General features: G+C 35.9%; 1 protein-coding gene across 50 annotated transcripts in view; it reads right to left on the bottom strand.

Annotated features, from left to right (window-relative positions):
* Positions 1 to 20,935, bottom strand: part of ANK2 (ankyrin 2) — a 685,755-nt gene that overhangs the window by 201,175 nt on the left and 463,645 nt on the right. For all 50 annotated transcript variants that reach the window (XM_055111732.2, XM_055111740.2, XM_063603575.1 and 47 more), the window contains one exon: positions 7,265 to 7,366. In XM_055111732.2, coding sequence (XP_054967707.2) covers positions 7,265 to 7,366 — 102 coding nt within the window. The remainder of the gene's footprint in view (positions 1 to 7,264; positions 7,367 to 20,935) is intronic.

Below are 20,935 nucleotides of genomic sequence, written 5' to 3'. Positions count from 1 at the left end.
GCTTCCTTGCTGGCCCTTGAACATGCCAGCATGCTCCTTCTGTGCGGTTCTCTCACCTGTCAAGCCTTCTTCTAAAGTGTGCTCCCTCCACAGCATACACGGCCTCCTTGCTCAATTTCTTTAGGTTTTCTTCTGTCCATCCCCTCTAAAGTGACACACCGCTCCCATTCCACCCCTCTCTCCTTCTCCCCTGCTGTATTTTCCTCCATATCACTTACTGCCTTTTCTTCTCTCAGGTTGTAGATTGTGAGCTTTATGAGAGCAGAGTTTTTTTCTCTCTGCACTGCTCCATCCCCAGCACCTAGGACAGAGCCTGCCACTGAGTAAACACACAATACATGTTTGAGTAAGTAGATGAACAAATAGCGTGCCTGAGTTCAGACTGGCAGAAAAAAATGCTGCGATTCTACTATCTGAGATGAGCTAGGAAGAGTGGAGTGGCTGCTTGGAGTCAGGTATTAAAATCCATGTCGCTTAGCCATAGAAAGAGAGTGTTCAAGAGAATTTCTAGATTATAAAGTGTTCTGTTCCGATCTAAACCACTGCGGAGAGTACTTAATAAGACAGTCATAGAAATAATTTGCATGAAGCTACTCCCAGCATTTTTAAAATGAAAGAAGAGTCACATTTCAAAATCTTCATAAACCTGTCTAATTGTAAACAGAATGAATTTTTTAGAGCTGGGGGCAAGTAGTTGATGAAAACTCTCTACTGGATTTACTTTACATTGAGCAAATATCAACAAGTAAACTAAAATTTCTAAGTACTCAAAATATTAGACAGGTGTTACTCAATTCTAACCTGAATCAGCACTACCCAGTATAGAGCAAGGACCAGCACTGATGCATCGAAAGAGATTACAGGATGGCACAGAATCCAAAACCACATAACCAGAACCAGATGGAAACATCACCTTTTGCTTCTTCTAAATGAGGGGTCAATAATAAGCATTTAGCTATATAGTTATATTTTTGCATATATATTTGTGCCTAATTTAACTGGTTAGAAAACTGTATATAGCTCATTCCATGTTCCATTAATTCCATGAATTTAATTCTCCCCTATTCATTTTTGTTGTTTTTATAAGGTCCCAGGCTAATAGAATTGTTTTTAGTATTTTTAAAGAGAAGTCTAAACCAGATGAACCCAAATGGCATTTGTGAAAAAGATTTTAGTTCCAGATAAATATTTCAGTTTAATGCAACCCAGATAAATAGTAACTTTACCAAATTGCTACTAATCATAATTTTTTTCTATTTGGTGATACAGGCTATGGCAATACCTTTTATGTTCTGTCCTGCTTGTGCGAATCAGTGCTACTTTTGCTAAAGCTTAGGTTGAGAATCAATATTAAAAAATTACATTATTATAATAAGCATCATTTTCACTAGTATTTATTGAGTACTTGCTCTGCCAAGCATTTTGCAAACATTTCACTTAATCATCAAAACAACCCTAAAACTTCAGTGTTGTTATGCTCACTCCAGTTGAGAAAACTCAGGCCTGCAGAAGCTGACTGCCGAGGGTCACTCAGCTGGTAAGTGGGGAAAACTAGAATTTGGTTTCCAGCATCCACATTGTTAATGTGACTTCCAAATATGCTTCATGGTCTGAGTCATACTGTGTGAGCATATGCTAAAGTCATTGTTGAGTGTATCTTCTTGTTGCTAAAGGTCTGCTATTTGAGGAACATTAATATTGTTTTGAAAATGGTGCTTCGACCTTGCCTTCTGTTTATAAAAAAGGAAACACAGGATTTAACTGATAATTGTGCACCTTTAAACTCCAATGGTAAAAGGCCAAGGCCAAAATTCAGGGCATTTTAAGACCTGTTAATCACTGGTATCATATCCAGGATTGTATTAAATAAATGCTAAGTGATAGTCTTTCATTTTGAAGTCACTATAGTGAAACTAATAAATTGTATACATGATGAAACTTTCTGAAACTACTGAGGTTTTTATTGACTTGTAACTGGCTACAAACTTTTATTAAAATACTATACAGTTTATTTTTAATGTCCACATGTTAATCTTGTTTGTAACAGTATTAAGTTACGCAGAATTACTAAATAGGGAATAGGTAAGAAAGTAAGTCTTTATGAGTTTCAGAAATAAATTGAACGCTAAGATTTATTTTCTCTTCTAAATGTACAAGAGATAATACGGTAAAAAGATGACTGGTGTAATCTTTTAAAGAAAATAAAAGTTAACCATTTTGTAATCATTTAAAAAAGAAAAATGAAAACTTGACATTCTTTTAGAGTATTTTCATGTGCCAAATTTATGAATTTTCCCCATATCATTTAAATAATTAAAAGCAAAATAGTATTTGGGAATTACATTTTAAACTTCTCATGGTAGTTGTGAAACCAATTTTATAAAGAAAAAACATTGATTCAAATTTCAGTTTAAGGAATCTTAGCACGCCAACACATGTGATATTTTTGGAAAGCTGGTGCAGCCCAGATTGCCTTTCATTGAGAAATGCAACAGAGTACAGAAAGTCCTGGTTTCTACATTACATATTGTAATGCTCCCTAGAAACTCAGGCTTAGCAGCAAACTAGAGGATACATTTTCTTTTCTTCTTTCATATGCCATATTAGCTTTGAATATTGTATACTTAGAAATAGCAATAGTTTGGCTGAATAGTTGTCTCTTTTACTTTCCTGGGTATTTAGAAATCATTTCCTGTTCTATATTGTATTTGAGTTTTAGTAGAAATCCTGGTGGTGGTGCTCTTTGACTTAAAAGATCCTGTAACCACCTATGAATAAAGTTATTTTTATATTAGCAGTAGTAGATTAAAAATAAGTTTTGAGCTTTAAGATAAAGGACATCACCACTGTATTACTTTGAAGGGCAGCTCCAAATAGCTACTCAAAAAGATATCCTGCAGCAGAAAAAAGCTTGGACATGGGACACAGACAGATCCATGTGGCCCTGGGAATGTCACTTAACCACTGTGGGCCCAGTTTCTACATTTGTAAACTTGAACTAATCCCTATCTCACAATATTTCATCTCAGTTGACTGATAAGACATCACATGTAAAGCCCCAGCACAAAATCTAATACATAGTAGCTAAGCAGGTAACATTAGTCACTGTATTTCCCTAATCTTTATTTAATTAATATACTGCCTTGAATAGTATTAATAAAAATACAGAACCAGCATGAGACTGCATTTACTTTGGGGGAATTTTTTTTTTTTTTTTTGAGACAGAGTCTCACTCTGTTGCGCAGGCTAGAGTGCAGTGGCGCAATCTTGGCTCACTGCAACCTCCACTTCCCTAGTTCAAGCAATTCCCCCACCTCAGCCTCCCAAGTAGCTGGAATTACAGGTGCCTGCTGCCACGCCCGGCTAATTTTTTTGTATCTTTAGTACAGACGGGGTTTCACCATGTTGACCAGACTGGTCTCGAACTCCTGATCTCAGGCAATCCACCCGCCTCCTGGCCTCCCAAAGTGCTGGTATTACAGGTGTGAGCCACTGCGCCCGGCCTGTTTTATTTATTTATTTTTTTAAGAGACAGGGTCTTACTCTGTCACCCACTCAGGCTGAAGCGCAGTGACACGATCATAGCTAACTGCAGCCTGGAACTCCTGGGCTCAAGCAATCCTCCTGCCTCAGCCTCCCACTGTAATCCCAAAGTGCTAGGATTAGAGGTGTGAGCCACCACACCTGGCCTTGCATTTACTTTATACCTGGCGAGTCAGGGAATTGAAGAGAATCAACCTCATATTTTGAGTGTAAGTCAATTTTAATTTGTATAATTCTTGGTGAATTATATACAGTAATTGTAATTAGAACACATGTACCTTAGAAACTCCTTTTACATTTCATAATTTAACTTACATTGCAACCCAGGGGTATAAGCATTGAATGTATTGTTTTTATCCTGTTTTACAAGTTAGAAAAATGTCACTTTCTAAAGTGAACTGACTTCTTCAAAGTAGAGATGAAACTTGAATTTGAACCTGTGGGCTCTAAATTTTGTGTGGGCTTCATGAGATCATGTTGCCTTCTCACAGAAATAAATGTTCTTTCCTTTTATAGTGACATGTTAGTGGATGGCTGGCCACTATAAGAAAAAGCTAACTCAAGAAGCTAAGATGGTCTATAAATATGATAAGAATTGAGTATTTACTGTTGAGAGATTATTCTTTCTCAAAATAACCCTAAGACCTTTCATACAATTAATGTATTTGTTATACTTCAGTGTGAAGTAGACTTGGTTTGAAATGAGCTTTCTTTTCCTTAGGTTCTCTTTTTTGGCATTATTTATGGTAAGTTTACCTAAATGAACGAATAGTTTCATTGTCTATTCTCTAGCGTATTGCAAATTTAGAAAGTTAACAAATTGACATTTAGGGAGTGCATTTAATTTACTTAAAGAAACCTAAGTTTGGCCAGGTGCGGTGGCTCATGCCTGTAATCCCAGGACTTTGGGAGGCTGAGGCGGGCTGATCACGAGGTCAGGAGATTGAGACCATCCTGGCTAACATGGTGAAACCCCGTCTCTACTAAAAATACAAAAAATTAGCCGGGCGTGGTGGCGGGCGCCTGTAGTCCCAGCTACTCAGGAGGCTGAGGCAGGAGAATGGCGTGAACCCCGGGGGACGAAGCCTGCAGTGAGCCAAGATCGCGCCACCGCACTCCAGCCTGGAAACCTAAGTTTACATGAAAAGTATTAAATATTTCATATTCTGCACTATTCACAATAGCAAAGACTTGGAACCAACCCAAATGTCCATCAATGATAGACTGGATTAAGAAAATGTGGCACATATACACCATGGAATACTATGCAGCCATAAAAAAGGATGAGTTCATGTCCTTTGTAGGGACACAGATGAAGCTGGAAACCATCAGTCTCAGCAAACTATCTCAAGGACAAAAAACCAAACACCACATGTTCTCACTCATAAGTGGGAATTGAACAATGAGAACACTTGGACACAGGAAAGGGAACATCACACACCCAGGGCCTGTTGTGGGGTGGGGGGAGGAGCGAGGGATAGCGTCAGGAGATATACCTAATGTAAATGACGAGTTAATGGGTGCAGCACACCAACATGGCGCATGTATACATATGTAACAAACCTGCATGTTGTGCACATGTACCCTAGAACTTAAAGTATAATAAAAAATAAAATAAAATAAAAATAAATAAATATTTCATATTCAACTTCATAAGTATTTTATAGAATAAGTCCATATATCCATATGGGAGTTTGAATGTTCTTTCTTTCTTAAGGTAACTAATGTATCTAAAGTTCAAATTATTTGTCCAAAAGAACACAAAAAAAAATCAGATAAAATGATTCATAATGAAAAATAAGATGGAGGAATGTAGACACAACATACGAAGATTTTACATATTGGAATACAGTAATTTGGGTCTATTCCACAGGTCAGTGTTAAGAACTATGTAAAGTTCTTGAGATTTTATCTTACCAAAGAGTTAAAAACTAAACCATTACTGTTTCATAATGCTAGTAGAAGACACAAGTCTTCTGGGTGAGAAACAAAGGACGTTGTAATTCAGAGCAAAAGCAGTAGCCAAGTGTCAGCCTGTTGCTTATACCAGTTCCCTATCCCTTTCTTCCCCCATATCTAACAGGGTTGACACAAAGGACCAATGACGGATGCCCATACATGTGAGTTGTGTTAAAGAAGAACACTGACCTTGGGGGATTCATACAGGCCTGCTTTGTAGCTAGAGGGAGATATCGCCTAATCCCTCAAGGTTGCTCACTGCGAGCACCACCCTGAGAAATAGCCCAGATAAAAAGCAATCCCAAAGTCTTTCATTCTTGTTATTCCCAAAAGTATCTGCAGGACTGCTCAGGGCCACAGCAGAATGCCTTTCCCAACATCAAGTAGCTCTCAACATGTTTTCATGGTAAGAGACACACTCCCCTAAAATATGAGAAATATTGACATCAGTGACAATGCTCTTTATGCCAGTGACTCTGAAGAAGAAGGAGGGAAATCCTGTACCCTTTGCAAAAGCCTGCAGGTGATTTTGAAACAACCACCTCACTGATCTGGGAATTGGTAGCCATATAGGGTAGCCATAGAAGTTTGGGGAGGAAGGAAGTGTTGTAATCTTATTTTTATTTTATTTATTGCTTAAGGCATTATGTGGAGAATTGATCAAAGTGGACAAGACTGAAGACAGAATCTAGTAAGAAGGCTGTTATGACAACTCTGTTAAGTACCACAAGGTGATCCGAGCTCATGTAATCTGGATGCAGAAGGTGAACAAAGAGAGGAGTGCTGGGCTGGAGAGGGGGAAAGATGAGGAACGGGAAACAGTTGGGTTGGAATGGCACATTGGTGAGGAAATCAGCAGGTAGGAATTAGGGAGTACAGTAAGTTTGAGGATAAGATACCAGGCTCAGTTTTTGAAAAGTTGTTTTTGAAAGATTTATTAATTTCAGTGGTCTATAAAGTAAACATAACTGGGTTCAATATATACCAGGATGTAGAAAAAGGAATTTATATATAATTTAGAATCCAGTAGTGACATGTACCTCCTTTTAACTTAAAATAAGCCAGAATTATTCACTTCCTAGTTAGGTCTCTGTCAAACACACACACACAACACACAACACAACATTTAGCATTGAAGTGAATACTGCAGTCCACTAGACACTTTAATTCATGATGTAAAAATCTTACTCAAAAATAGCACAAAAATGTCAACGTTGGTACCAAATAATATCCAAAGTGTATAATATTCTCTAAAGTCCTTATCAAATGGACATGATGAATGGATACATCATTTACAATAATAATTTCAAATTATTCTCATTATGAGCCATATTTTAAAATTAATTAGGAGAACATTTTATCCTCTTATTTCTCTATACTAAATTGTAATAATCAGTTTCCCATGAGTAAAGTGCATATAGTCAAGAAGGAAAGAAGCCAAGATCTGGATTACTAGATGATAAATGAGAAGTAAAACATCATTCTTGGTCAAAATTCCAGCTAAAGGTGGCCCAAATCATTTCACAAACAAAATTGACATTCAGTTGTTGTTTTTGATCTATCCGCTTTTTCAGCAACATTAGCTCTAGATACAAACATCTGATACTTGAAAAGTTGGTAAGGGGGCAAAAAATGGGATTTCAGAAGTCTGAGTCACTGATATTTTAGTTATTTTAAATAAAGACAAAAATAATCTTGGGCTCTGAGAATGTAATGAGTGTTCCTTCGTTGCACAACACAGAGCTAGCTGCCATGTTCTTACCTGATTGCAGGTATTGATGTCTATGCCCCCCTTCAGATATTCCACGACTTTGTCCAGGTTGCCTGCTCTGGCAGCACGGAGGAAACTTGCATTGCTGTCAGACTGCGAGAAAAATAAAAGACCTTTAATGAACTATTGATGAAATAGAAATGTATCCAATACAGAAAGACAAGAATGTTTACACTGAAGTCAGAAAAGCTTTAGTTGGAAAAATTTCAATAATACGGAGTTTAAAACATTGAATAATCATTCACTATATAAGGTAGCAACTTCACAATATTTCTAGAGAGTGTCTAAGTACATTAAAAGTCAACATTTTAGAGTATAAAAGAACCATTAAAATGGAAATAATTGTTACTGCTTTATTCTAAATCTTCAGCCACATTTGAAGACGTGTTGATGCTAGCCTCAAGTACTGCTATTACTCATTCATTTTAGCTTCAAGATTCTAGTGACTTTATACTGAGCTAACCTCAAGTCAAAAAAGAATCAGAAAGCTAAAGAAATTAAAGCTACTGGGTTTTTTTCTTTCTCTTTCTTTCCTGTTGGTTTTCAGATGCTTCTGAGAGAGAACACTGAGTATGGGTCACTTGGCAGTCATCTGGTCTCATTAGAAGGGAATAACAAAAAGCTCCGAGGGTGCTTTGAGGAAAGGGGATAGCACTACTTCGCAGGTGTGGACTGGGCTGATGCAAATTTTGTGATCCCAGTGATTCTGGATAAACATGATTAAATTTAAACCACCTGACATAATACCAGACTAAAATCTTTTGGTAAAGATGATCACTCTGGATGGAAACTGCTTTTTAAGTTTCTCATCTTCCCACACTCCTCTCAAAATCAGATGCTGGGAGACTCAGCTCAATTCTGCCCGTGAAAAGTCTGAAGAGAGTTGCTCCAGATGCACAGTTACAATCACACGGCCCCCTGGCTTGGTTATAAAGTCTGACTTTTAAACCTTAACATAATAATGATGATAAACTTTTGTTGGGTTCCAAGACACCTGCATAACTGTTATAATTTTTTGTCATATAATATCTGACTAAAGAGAAAATGGAGGCATGAAAAGGGACACAATTTACCTATTAGGAATTGAGATGAAGGTTTGATGACTCTTAATCAAACATTCTCCTCACTAGGCTACACTGCCTCCCTCCCTCAAACAAAGTACTTGGCAAGAACCTCTTGGCACACTCGGTCAGAGCTATTTATTATGATCCGTGGTGATGTACAGAGATAGAAATGGAAGTATTTTCTCTGGGAGTTTCAAATATGGAATTACTTGCATACTGTTAAAATGATTTACACATGGGAAGACTGAAAACCATAGAACTAAGTTACCTCACTTTTAACCCAAATACCAAGCGGCTTATATGTTTATAAATGAGATAGATTATTAAGAGTTGAAAGGTGTGACTGAAATCTATACATCCAGAATTCATGCCCTGATTCTTTAGAAATCCATCATCATATGATTAATCTCACACTGTTCTTCACTCTTCATCCTTCCTGAAGCCTGTACCAATGGCAGAGTGCCCCCAAGAATATCTGCAATGCTGCAGCTACTGAACTGTGACTCATTTTTAAATGCCTATTCTATGAAATTTATTTTGCTGTTTGCAGCATATGCTAAATTCCAAGAGGATTTCCTACCTTCAGGTTTGTTGTCACAGCACTTAAAAGTGAGTTATAATACTGTGTATTATGTTATATTAATATCTCACAAGAAACATTAATTTTACTATAAAACAACAAAAATTAAATAGTATTAGGTTACAGATATAAAATACGAACATATTATTCCTGTATATAAAGTTTTTCCAAAACAAATCTGTGTGCTATATATTATATTAGAGGTTGTTCCTAGAAAGTACTTCCAATTTGTACATAAAGCAGATGCTTATAGGTAACATTTACTGAGTGTTTAGTGGGTAAGGAACAGAGCTAAAGGAGTCACATGTATTATATCACAAATACAACAATACTATGAGAAAAAAACTATTCTTATGCCCATTTAATAGATGAGGAAAGAGATTTAGAAAGTTTCCAGAGTCACGTATTTACACACATTTATTTAGTGGAAGACCTGAGATTTAATTTATGTTTATCAGTTCAGAGCTGTAAGTTTTATCTGCTATCCTATACCACACCTTCAAAGTATCACAGTGGATATTACTACAGATTCCTAGCCTGTGAGCTCTAGGTTTATTTCACCTGCATTAACCCCAGTTATGCCTTTGGTCTACATATTTACTCCGTAAATCATGGCACTTGCTAAATAAAGTGCCTCAGCTGGAGAGAAAATTCTTGACTGCCATCCCTACCCTCACAACTATCACCCCTCTATACGCACCTAAAAAATTAAGAGCCAATCTGAGATGAACTACTTAGAAACACATTCATGTGAGAATGAGGAAACAGGTGATAAAGGATGCTTTGCATTAAGAAGCCAATTGTCTGTCTCCCTCTACATGCTTAACATGATTAAACTCAGCAAAAGATCAGGTTGCTCTATTGTTCCTATAAAAAAGAATGCTGTGAACAGGTGGAGCCAGAAGAGGAGCCTGACACCAAAGGAATGAAGAGACACCTAGAAACACCAATGCAGCAGCCTGGAGTGGCAATGATGGTCTGATGGGGCCTCAGGTATTGCTGAGGAGTATATAATAGACCATCTTTGAATCTTCTCTGGGAATTGGACATGACATTGAGGATTGCTTTTGCCGTTATAGAGTAACAAAAAGTTTTCATAACTGGTTTTCTCTTTTCATCAAACTTTTAAAAAGTGAATGCATGTCAAAGTTATAGCAAATCCTTAGAATTTTAGCAAACAATGCTCCCAGTGTTCTGAAGGGTCTGGGTCCCATGGAAATGTAATATCTGAGTCATTCTGCCAAGGACCACTTCAGCAGTTGAGTCACAGGAGACTTTTGTGTAAGTTGAATTCTTCTAGAACCCCTTTAAGGGATTTGGTTTCCCCCAAAGTGAGGAAATGCATTAAATGGAAATATTATCATAAAATGGTCCAAGAATGTAAATTCCAAAGACAGAAATAAAATGAGGTTTTAAAAGTTATGTATGAATATTGACATTATTGAAGCCCAAATTTATATGCCTGCATAGAAATACATATTCTTCTCTCCCTTCCACATAGACACAAGCACATCGTACCCTACAATGAGGTCAATCTGTGATTAAGGTCCTTGACACAAGCGCTTTGGATAAAGAGTGGTTAGCCTGGTTATCTTCAATCAATACAGAGATGAAAGAGGATTCAAACATTCAGGGAGAGAGATACAGCAATTTTTACCATGCTGTGTTTCCCAACTGATTATGATAAAAGCAAGAGTTTTAAAATCAAGTATAAGTAGGAGGAAAAGCATGCTTTTAAAATAGACTGTTTTCTTTGCTCAACCAGGAGATTTCACACATAAAAGCAAAATAAAGAGAAAATGAGGCAAAAGCAACTTCTTTGGGAGAAAGTCTCAGACAAATGTAAGACTATCCTCTCTCTGCTTTGCTGCTTTATGTCCCTAGGACTCTCAAATCCTAAAACAAATTGTGCTGATGCCCACAGTCAAACTCTGGACAAGGAATTCCAATGCTGAGCCCCACCTATTTTAATCTGCAACAGATGGATGTCATTAAAACTTGCCCCCTTTATAACCCTGGAGTGACATCTCAGGCCAAGAAAGAAAAATTTCCCATTAAATTCTTCTTGACACAGTTCTGTATGTTGTCTTGTATCTGAATATTAGAAACACAGAACAACTTTCTTAGCACCCAGCAGTGTGGACATGAAAGGCAGGGAGGAATGTGCATTCATAGAGCCACATTATATCCCCAAGGAGTGCTGACCCAAAGGCTCTAGGGGCATGTCCACAGGGGCCCATGAGCTTGCTACAAGTTTTTTAATTCTTTAATTCTGTGCTTACGTTTCAATAATAACCTAATAAAGAAAATATTAGCATATTCCGGGTCCTCTACATGGCTACCCTATACGTGAGTATAAACATATAACTTCGGTATATGTCTCTGTGTTTATAACTCAGTACATAACAAGTGAAGTCCAAATGATATACAGATGCATAATAGACAGAACATTTTGCTGTAGTACAGAGACAAGAATGGTCAGAGAATCTGTTCATCATACATGGCAGGACATGACGAGCCAAAAGTACCTGAGCAGCAGCAGTCAGTAGCATATTAACATATGCTCAGATGCTATCTTCATATAGTCCAACGTGCACTGACCATTAGCAGTGAGTGTAATAGAAAATCCACAGTGAAACATTTTTTCAGTTTTCAATTTTAGCTTTTATTGGTTTGCGTACACAATTCTATCCCAATAGTAATTTCCTCTCCAAGCAAATAAAGAGAGCTTTCAAAGATTATATTCTCTTAAAGCTATTCTCTGATAGCTTTAAGTTTTATTAGCTTGAAGTAGGAAACAACACCTTAAAGTTATTAAGAATAGTTTGTACAACATACTTACAAAAAAGGTATTCTTTATATTATTTTTACTGGAGTCAAATTCAGAAACTAATTAAATACAGAACTCTGAGGTTATTTCTTTTTTTATTACTAAGCACAATATGTTAAATTTAGTTTCAGACATTTCCATTCATTGTATTAAATTTGTGCCCTTTATTTGAATAATATTATAAAACTTACGTAAGTTTTACTTAATTTGTCAAAGTTTCTTTTTTATAGTGGCACAAGAATTTAAGAAGTTTTATGTGGCTTTATGTTTTTAATACTTAACACTATAATAAAAATAACACTGGAGGTCATAATTTTTTATATACTTTAAAAGAAATCAATAGACTATTCAAGTTTGAGAACCACTTGTCTAAAAGGGTGACCCAACCAGCAGTCCCTACTAGCCTTAAAAGAGTGACACTGAACACCTCCCCCGTCACAGTCTCTGGCTTATGGTGTGCCCTACACACATATTTGCTGACTGGCTAACCTTACGTAAAGCACAGGCTCCTTGTGGAATTTGAGGAATCTGCTTATTTTCTTAGGAAGCAGTCATTCCTTTGTAAAAACAGGGTCATTTACCTGGCTACTCTGAGATCTGCGTTTTTATAGCAATACAAAATAAATAAAACCTAGTAAAGTAACTTGAAGGGAAAAACTTTAATAAGAATACCAGGAAAATAAGGGACATTTTTACAATTTTTTAGGTCTCTTCCTAGGCATGTAGGATAAGTTAAAATCCATGTCTAGCAAATTGTGACTTGTCCGATCTTGGGTTATTGTATGTCTCAATTTCCTTATCAAAAAAATAAATGTACTTTATAGAATTGCTAAGGAAAAAATATGATGATTTGAGCATGCTTACCCCACTGACAGGCACAGAGGACACTTACTGACTTTGTTTTATATTAGTGGCTTTTCTTGTGAGGGATAAATGCAAAATAACAATAATAAATCAAATTATCGATGCACACACATGACTTTTTTTAAATGTGAAGATTCCTGGCGTTACTGTGTTGCCAGCAGGCCTAAGCTACACCAGAGTACTTAAAAATACACTGAGATGTACAGGTATAAAGGGACAAAATGAACCAGAATTGGGTGTGGTCTGTCACCAGTGATGAAGATGCTGCAGAGAACTCTCTTTGTGATATCTGAATGCTTGTACCTACAGATTTATACTTCTGTCCAAGGACTGCGCTATTGTTTAATTAATTCAGCTCTTTCATTAGCTCACATTATTATTGCTGTCTTGTCGAAACCAACAATTTGGGTTCAACCAAGAACTGCATGCTGGATATACCAGGATTTTTTAGAAAGAATTGCAGAAGTTACTTTCTTGCAGTCAGAACACATAAGTGATATAAAACACTTTACACTGCAAAATCCCACTTGACAATTTCTATTCAGCTGCTACCAATTTATAAGCCATAAATTTGTACACTCTGGCTCAAGCATGCAGGTTAACCTACATTTATGGTGTCCTTCAAGCGCTCTTTAGATTGCTACTAAATGAAAATTACTGACAAGTCCCCTAATCTTCAGAGAGAGTAAATGCAACTTCTCAAAAGAATGTTCTTAATCCAATGGCCTTTGTGTTAAGAAAATTGGTTCAGACATAAAAGTGAACTCTATAAATGCTTTAGTTAGAGGAAGAAGAAAGAGTAAACTTAAGTGTTTATATTTTTACTTTTGAATGTTATTTAAGATAACTATTAACACAAAATTGAGAATTGGAATCATAACAATATCTAAGTTTAACTAAATAGATAAATTCTACCTAAATATTTTAAGTGAGAAATTATTTGAAATTTCCTTTTTAAATAAAGACAGCAATTTTTCCTTTAACTTAGTATTACATTTTAACACTAATTTTTGCTAGCACACTAGCTAAATTATATCACTTATCAACGCTTTCCCTAAGATACCAACCATGAAAAATAAGAACCACCTACAGCATACCAATTCTATCTCCTTCAAAGCATTAATTAAGATTATTTTGCAAGGTTGTGTCAAGATTCATGAATTCCTTTCTAAAATTCTTATATTTTAAAAGAGAGTAAAATTGGAATATTTTACAGCAGTGGGAATAGGAATGAATGAACCATATCTATATGCACCATCAATAGATCTCACAAAGATAATGCCAAGCAAAACAAGTCAGACACAAAAAAGGACATGTCTTTTATTCCATTTCTTAAAGTTCAAAAACTGGCAAAACAAATCCATAGTGTTAGAAATCAGTAGTAGTTTCGGAAACAATCAGAAAGGGGCTTTTGGTTGCTGATAATGTTCTAATTCTACATTCTAGTTCTGGGTGCAGTTTAACAGGTATGTACACTTCCTACATATCAAGATGAGCATTTATAATTTATGCATTTTTCTGTATGTGTGCTATAATTAAATAAAATATTTACTTTAAAAGATGGTGACCTGGCCGGGCGCAGTGGCTCACACCTGTAATCCCCTCACTTTGGGAGGCTGAGGAGGGTGGATTGCTTGAGGTCAGGAGTTTGAGACCAGCCTGACCAACATGGTGAAACCCCATCTCTACTAAAAACACAAAATTAGCCAGTCATGGTGGCAGACACCTGTAATCCCAACTACTTGGGAGGCTGAGGCAGGGGAATCGCTCGGATCCGGGAGGCAGAGGTTGCGGTGAGCCGAGATCACCACTGCACTCCAGCCTGGGCAACAAGATCGAAACTCTGTTTCAAAAAAAAAAAAAAAAGGTGACCCTAGTTTAGGCAACAGAGTGAGAACCCATCTTTATAAAAAATTTAAAAATTAGCTAAATGTGGGTAGTCCTGAAAAATAAGTTATTCCTAATTTTTAAACTGATTACAAAAATCACAGAGAAGTAAATAGGTTTAAAAATTAGTATTCAAAAGCATTATCTTTTTTTCACACTGGAGGCAATTTTTAAATGCAGACTATATTATGTGAGATTTTTAATGAAATTTGTATTGTATATTTATGGTACAGTCTAAGAGACAATGCAGATTACTAAATACATAGAGTTTTGTTCTTTAGCTCAAAAGAATGCTTACTACGAATCAAACTCTGGAGAATTTTTTATTAGTTGTTCTGATATTCATGAGGCTTTGTAATTACAAAAATTGCATAATTCTCTTTGATTATACATGAATTATTATCCTTGGTATATATTGTATAAATAGCATTACTCCCCTGTTCTTCAACATGTTTACTACAAATTCAAGAAGACCAGATCTGGTTCAGAGATCTCAGTTGTTAAATTTTCCGGGATAAATATAAGTGAAGTAAGTTATCAGAGACAATTTTATACATTAAAAAATTCTGAATACTCATTTTTTTATGGCATTTACTTTTCTGAAAATTGAATCAAAATATTAATAATGTGATGCTATCCTCCAGTGAATGAGAATTACTACCAAAAATAAAAAAAAAATAAAAAAAACAAAAACTAGTAGGAACAAAAACCACAAACTAGAAAAGATATTTCTGATGAAATATCTTTGATAACTATTTGATAACTATTTTATACTTCACATTCTCTAGGTGCTTTTAAAACTTTAGAAAGTGCTTATGTATGTATGCATATATATATACATATATATACATACACACTTATATGAGTGTAAATATAAGCTCATTTTTGAAGAATTATTAAACTGAAGAAATGTGAAATCTGTATTTGGTATTTCATGACATAATAGAAGTGTGACTTAAAAGATAACTTTGTTGTGTTGATATTAGTTTGGCTTCATAAAATGTCTCTATAACTATGCCAGTTACTAAAATGTTAATGACAATGAGGCAACCAAAACTTTCACTAAAATGGGAACTTTAACAAAGATAGGTGAAAACTTTCTTAGGTGTTTATTATTCTGTTAGTTTCCTATTGAACTTTATGGTGAATTTAAAATTTAAAGTTCTCGTAAGGAACAAAATCAATAGGTTTTGATTACTTGTACTCCAGGCATGATAACTCTGAAATGCCTACAGAACTCAGAAGTTCCAACACTGAACACATGTCAGTATTTTCTGAATTTGAATAGGAACATGGTAAGTTTATAGATGAAAATATTTGTGACTTGTATCACAACATTTCCAAATTTCTGCTAAGAAAATCAGAGTAACAGGGAAACATTTTGCTACAGCTTTAGGTCAGATGTCAGATTAAATAACAGTTTGAGGTCCATGTTAAAACTTACCACACCTATCTAAGGCTTCAGACCTTTTCAAGAAATAAGATACTCTTTGAGAGGCCTCAGCTACACAGATTTAAGACATTACTGCTTCAGTCAGGTAAGCACCTTAGTTTCTTTAGCCATTAAACTCTGTAGCAAAAGTTAATATTCCTTCCCAAAGAGTCTATCATACTTCTAGAGAATAACATATGAACTAGAAGAATATGATTCCCTCATTTTTGTTACTGGTTCCTCTTGGTGTGGAGGTATCTTAAAACATCATAGTTGAATTCCACATACAACCTCTAACCATACTGGTTGAACAGATATATTTGAAAAGTTCTGCTTACTGTTTTATGTTCAAAATGCTGACAATGTAAAGGAAAGCAAAATATTATACAAATCCTATGTTGACTATTATGGTTTCCAGATAATTTGCCCTAATATTTTTAATAACCAAAGTAACATGGAAATCTGTACTTCTTCAGGCCAGCAATAGAAATAATCAAATCTTACAGCTCCACATTGGATGTTTAATAATACCCACAGCATCTATATATGACCGAATTCTAAATAGTTCTCAATTATTGCTTTAGGATCTCCAACTGGTATTAATTGGGTATAAAATAATGAAAAACTTATTTTTAAAACAATTTGTATCACAGACCCAATCTCTTTCCCAATTTTCAACTAGCTAGATAGCTCTGTAAAAAATGTTCTGCCAGCATCTAAAAGTCAACATGCCCCAAAATGAATATAGGCCCAAGCACGGAAGAGCTGATAGAGTTTTTACATATTGTACACAAATATCCAAAGGAATTTCCTTTTGGATCATCACTGGTCATCAAAAAAAAAAGTTGCTTTTATAAATGAATTACAACCACCTATAACAACATTTGGGTCAAGGGAAAAAAGAGAGAACTTTTGAGATCCTTTGGTAACAGTAGTTTATTTAATTCTTTCTTTAAGAAATATTCTCTATACAAAACTCTTTTCATTCCCTAATCAGCATGTTAAAATATTACAGGATGTTTAGAGAAAAAGATATATTAGAGCTCATCCCACTGCAATACTTAAGGATTAGGATACATGAACCTGAATTAGGTCTTAGCCTCCTTCAAAGCTTTTAGAACTGTCAGGATATGAAAAACAAACCCAACCAAGTGAAAAAAACCTTTCATCAATTTTTCATTATGCTACGCATCTACATCCTATAGTGTTAATTTACTCTTGCCCCCTTGAGGTAGGCATCACATTTTTATCCCCATTGGTCTCCTTATTCTGCAGCTTCAGAGACCATCTGCTCTGAAGCAGACATCACTCAATCAGAAGCAGCTTCGTGACACAACACAGATGAGGTGCTGACCGCACCCCAAGGGCTGCACACACTAAAAAGTAGATTGCTTGTTTAGTATTAAATTATTCAGGACTGAACAAAAAATAGATTCTTAAAACTTCACAATTACTTAAACTACGGAGACTATTTTAAAAGAACTTGCATATATTTTTCTATCATGGTACATTTTCTCACACTGTTGATCTTAGTGTGGCCCCATGAAGATGCACGTGGAAACACAGGTTTTTCATTTGTAACAGTCTAATATATATACATATATGATTGATTTTCCTAGGAGAGATCACTTAATTATAGCTTAACCACACTGTGACCATCTGACTCTACTTGCCTAAATATCTCCTGCCTTGGCCTCCCAAAGTGCTGGGATTACAGATGTGAGCCACCGCACCCAGCCTAGTCCCTTTTATTAAACTGGTACTTAAGCTTATTGTTGATATAAAAGAAATGTCCAGAATAGACAAACATACAGAGATGAAAAACTGGTAAGTGATTGCCTGGGGCCAAAGGACGCCATGGGGAGGACAAGGGGGAGGGGGTAGAGAAATGGAGAATGACTATTGATGGTTACAAAGTTCCTTTCTTGAGTGATAAAGATGTTCTGAAATTTATTGTGGTGTTGGTCGCACAACTCTGTGAACATACTAAAAACCATTGGATAATATACTATAAATGGGTGAATTGTATGATATGGGAATATATCTCCATAAAGCTGAGTTTTCTTTCTTTTTTTTTTTTTTTTTTTTTTGAGACGAAGTTTCACTCTTGTTGCCCAGGCTGGAGTGTAATAGCACAATCTCAGCTCCCTGCAACCTCCACCTCCCAGGGTCAAGCAATTCTCCTGCCTCAGCCTGTGGAGTAGTTGGGATTACAGGCATGCACCACCATGCCAGGCTAATTTTGTATTTTTAGTAGAGATGGGGTTTCTCCATGTTGGTCAGGCTGGTCTCGAACTCCTGACCTCAGATGATCCATCCGCCTCGGCCTCCCAAAGTGCTGGGATTACAGGAGTGAGCCACCGTGCCCGGCCAAAGCTTGGTTTTTAATTTTAAAAAAAAGTTCATTGTCATCTGTAAGATGACAAAAGCCCATTTTTCTAATGTGTATATAATTTTTGAGAACTTATTCATTCACCCCATTCTCCAAAGTATGTGGGTCGCAAATGGGGATGCACAGCTTTCAGCATCTTTTGCATGTTTGTGACAATTTACATGGACACTGAGTGAAAATGGTGAGCTTTAGAAGGAAAAATTCCAATTCTAATAAGTCAACATTATACTGAAAGATATATATAAAGGCATTTTGCATCCCTTTTCTCACTCCCATCATGCCAGCCCACTGGTGCACAACAGTGTCAACAAATCTTTTTAACATAAAATTTTTTAAGAGACTAAAGAATATGTAATATGTGTACTGTATAAGAAGAAAATTGCTTCCCAGTTTAACTGACTGAGTTGACTTGATTAAATTACTGGAAGGATCTAGCTGTATCTATCTAAATATGTAAACCTACTGGAAAAAAATTATAGCTTTCAATTTGTCAAGCGAAAATAAATCAGTCAAACAGCAGGTTATTTTATGATAAATAGTGGAAATAATTTAATCTGTCCTTAACAATGAGTTATTTAGCTGAGATGAGAATCAAAGAAATATTTTTGAAGTACCTACTATGTACCAGGTGCTGTGTTAGATGCTAGGGATTGAATGTAGAAGAAATAAACATGATTCATCCCCTCAAAGATTTTATGATCTTTGAAGTTTAAAAAAACAAAACAAAAAACTTAGCTACAAGATAGACCAGGAACAGAAGTGGGAAAAGTAGACCCAGGGAGATCCAGGTAGAGGTAGTCTAAGCAATAGGTGTTTGTTTGTTTGTTTTACAAACTTGTTTTGCTATTTACATTTAGAATAGAGATTGCAATATAGTGTTTGATAAAGGTTCCTGCTGATAAGTCAGGTGGAAAACATAGCCAGCCCAGGGAATAGCAAGTGCAATGTCATAGGGGCACGAAAGAACACAGTATAGAGAAAACTATAAATTCAGTATAAGGAGTTATAAAGATCATATCGGAAAGAGGAAAGAAGTAAAACTCTAAAAGTAAAGTAGGGCCCAGACCATTAATATTTTTTATGTCCTAATAGGGAGATTGAGTGTTACACCATAAGTAAAAGACAGGAAAAGGCAAGATCAGAATGCCCATTTAAAAATTACCACTCTAGCATGTGATGAGGATAAGCAGTGTCATCAGGGACACGTGAAAACAAAGTATTAGTCATATATAGAAAAAAAAAGCTGTAAAACTTGGGGAAATTGACTTTGAAAGTTTATGGAAAAGAATAAACTAGGGAAAAGTTGGAGACTTCTAGCTTTTGCGTGTAATAAGTGACACTTTCAATAAAGATCAATAATTTAGGGGAACAGAATATCCTAAAATTGGAGAGAAGAACACAGTTTGGTTTTGACCGGATTGAACTTGAAGTGCTGTCACTGTAGAGTAGGGAATTAAAAATGCAAGGCTAAAAAGTCCAAGAGACAGGCATGGACTAAAGATAGAGGCCATAGAGTGACCTCTGGGAGATGGCCCAGTTTTTCTGTAGACACTGGATTTTGCTTCACTCCTTCCCATTTCTCTGCTCATGAATGTCCTAGGAATAAGGAAGGGCCTCTTGTAATGCCCCTGGAAGGGAATAATGCTGACCCATCAACATATTTAATGAAATACCAGGCAGTGAGAATAAAATAAGGAATTGCAGTGCATACACGCACATGCACACACACACACACACACACATGAGACTAAAACAAAATTTTGTACAGGAGTTTTCTCATGAGCTCAGAACACTAATATCATGCAGCTGACATTTTCTCATTTTTCCCATAAGACCAGGGCACAACAGAGAGGCCACTTTATCCTCATTGGATGTGACCTGCTATAACTTTCTAAATTTACCATTGTGCTATGAACTGTAATTATCAGGAATGTTTGGGCTATTCAATTTGAATTCTATGCAAGGTATAGCACTTACATAATTTTACACTAAAATGTAAAAGATAGGATTGGCTGAAAATGTAGGTGTTTGATTAATTATAGTACATAGCACATGGAGTAGAAAAAAGATGAGCAAATCAAGTATTTGTAGCTTGCACTGCCTTTTAAAAAAAACTTAGCTTATATTGCAAAATTCTTCTGTTGGAACTCCATCAGTAAAAATCCATGTAGTTATTACTGTATTTCAAAAAATATCTGAACTTCTTCTGAGGCAGCTTTCAAAACAAATTCTTGATTTGTTGGTGTAAGAGTACTGGCATCAACTCTAGAGCGAATTTTGAAAAGTAAGGAAATTCCTGATTTAAACACAACTAAAAACAAAAGCAAGGTTAGCTAATTCATCTCATGGAACTAAACTTTAGCCCAGATGCCCAAGATCTTCTTTTAAAAGAAAAGTCAGACTTAAGCCAGGCTTAAGGAACAATGAAGAATTCTTTACTAGTTGTCTTTTATTATTTGACTTCTACAGGAATTTGTATTAAGTGGGCCCTGTGAGTCTATTTCCCAGAGGCAAAGATAGCTTCTTCAGAACCCTGCCTTAAATCTATCCTGAAGTTTGACCAAGTCCATTTACTCCAGGGTCCCCAACACCCTGAACATTCAATCGTTTATA

This window comes from Pan paniscus, chromosome 3, assembly GCF_029289425.2.
Source record: "Pan paniscus chromosome 3, NHGRI_mPanPan1-v2.0_pri, whole genome shotgun sequence".
Classification (NCBI taxonomy): Eukaryota; Metazoa; Chordata; class Mammalia; order Primates; family Hominidae; genus Pan; species Pan paniscus.
Note: the sequence above shows the minus strand (reverse complement) of the source record. Positions and strands in the feature narration are given on the sequence as shown.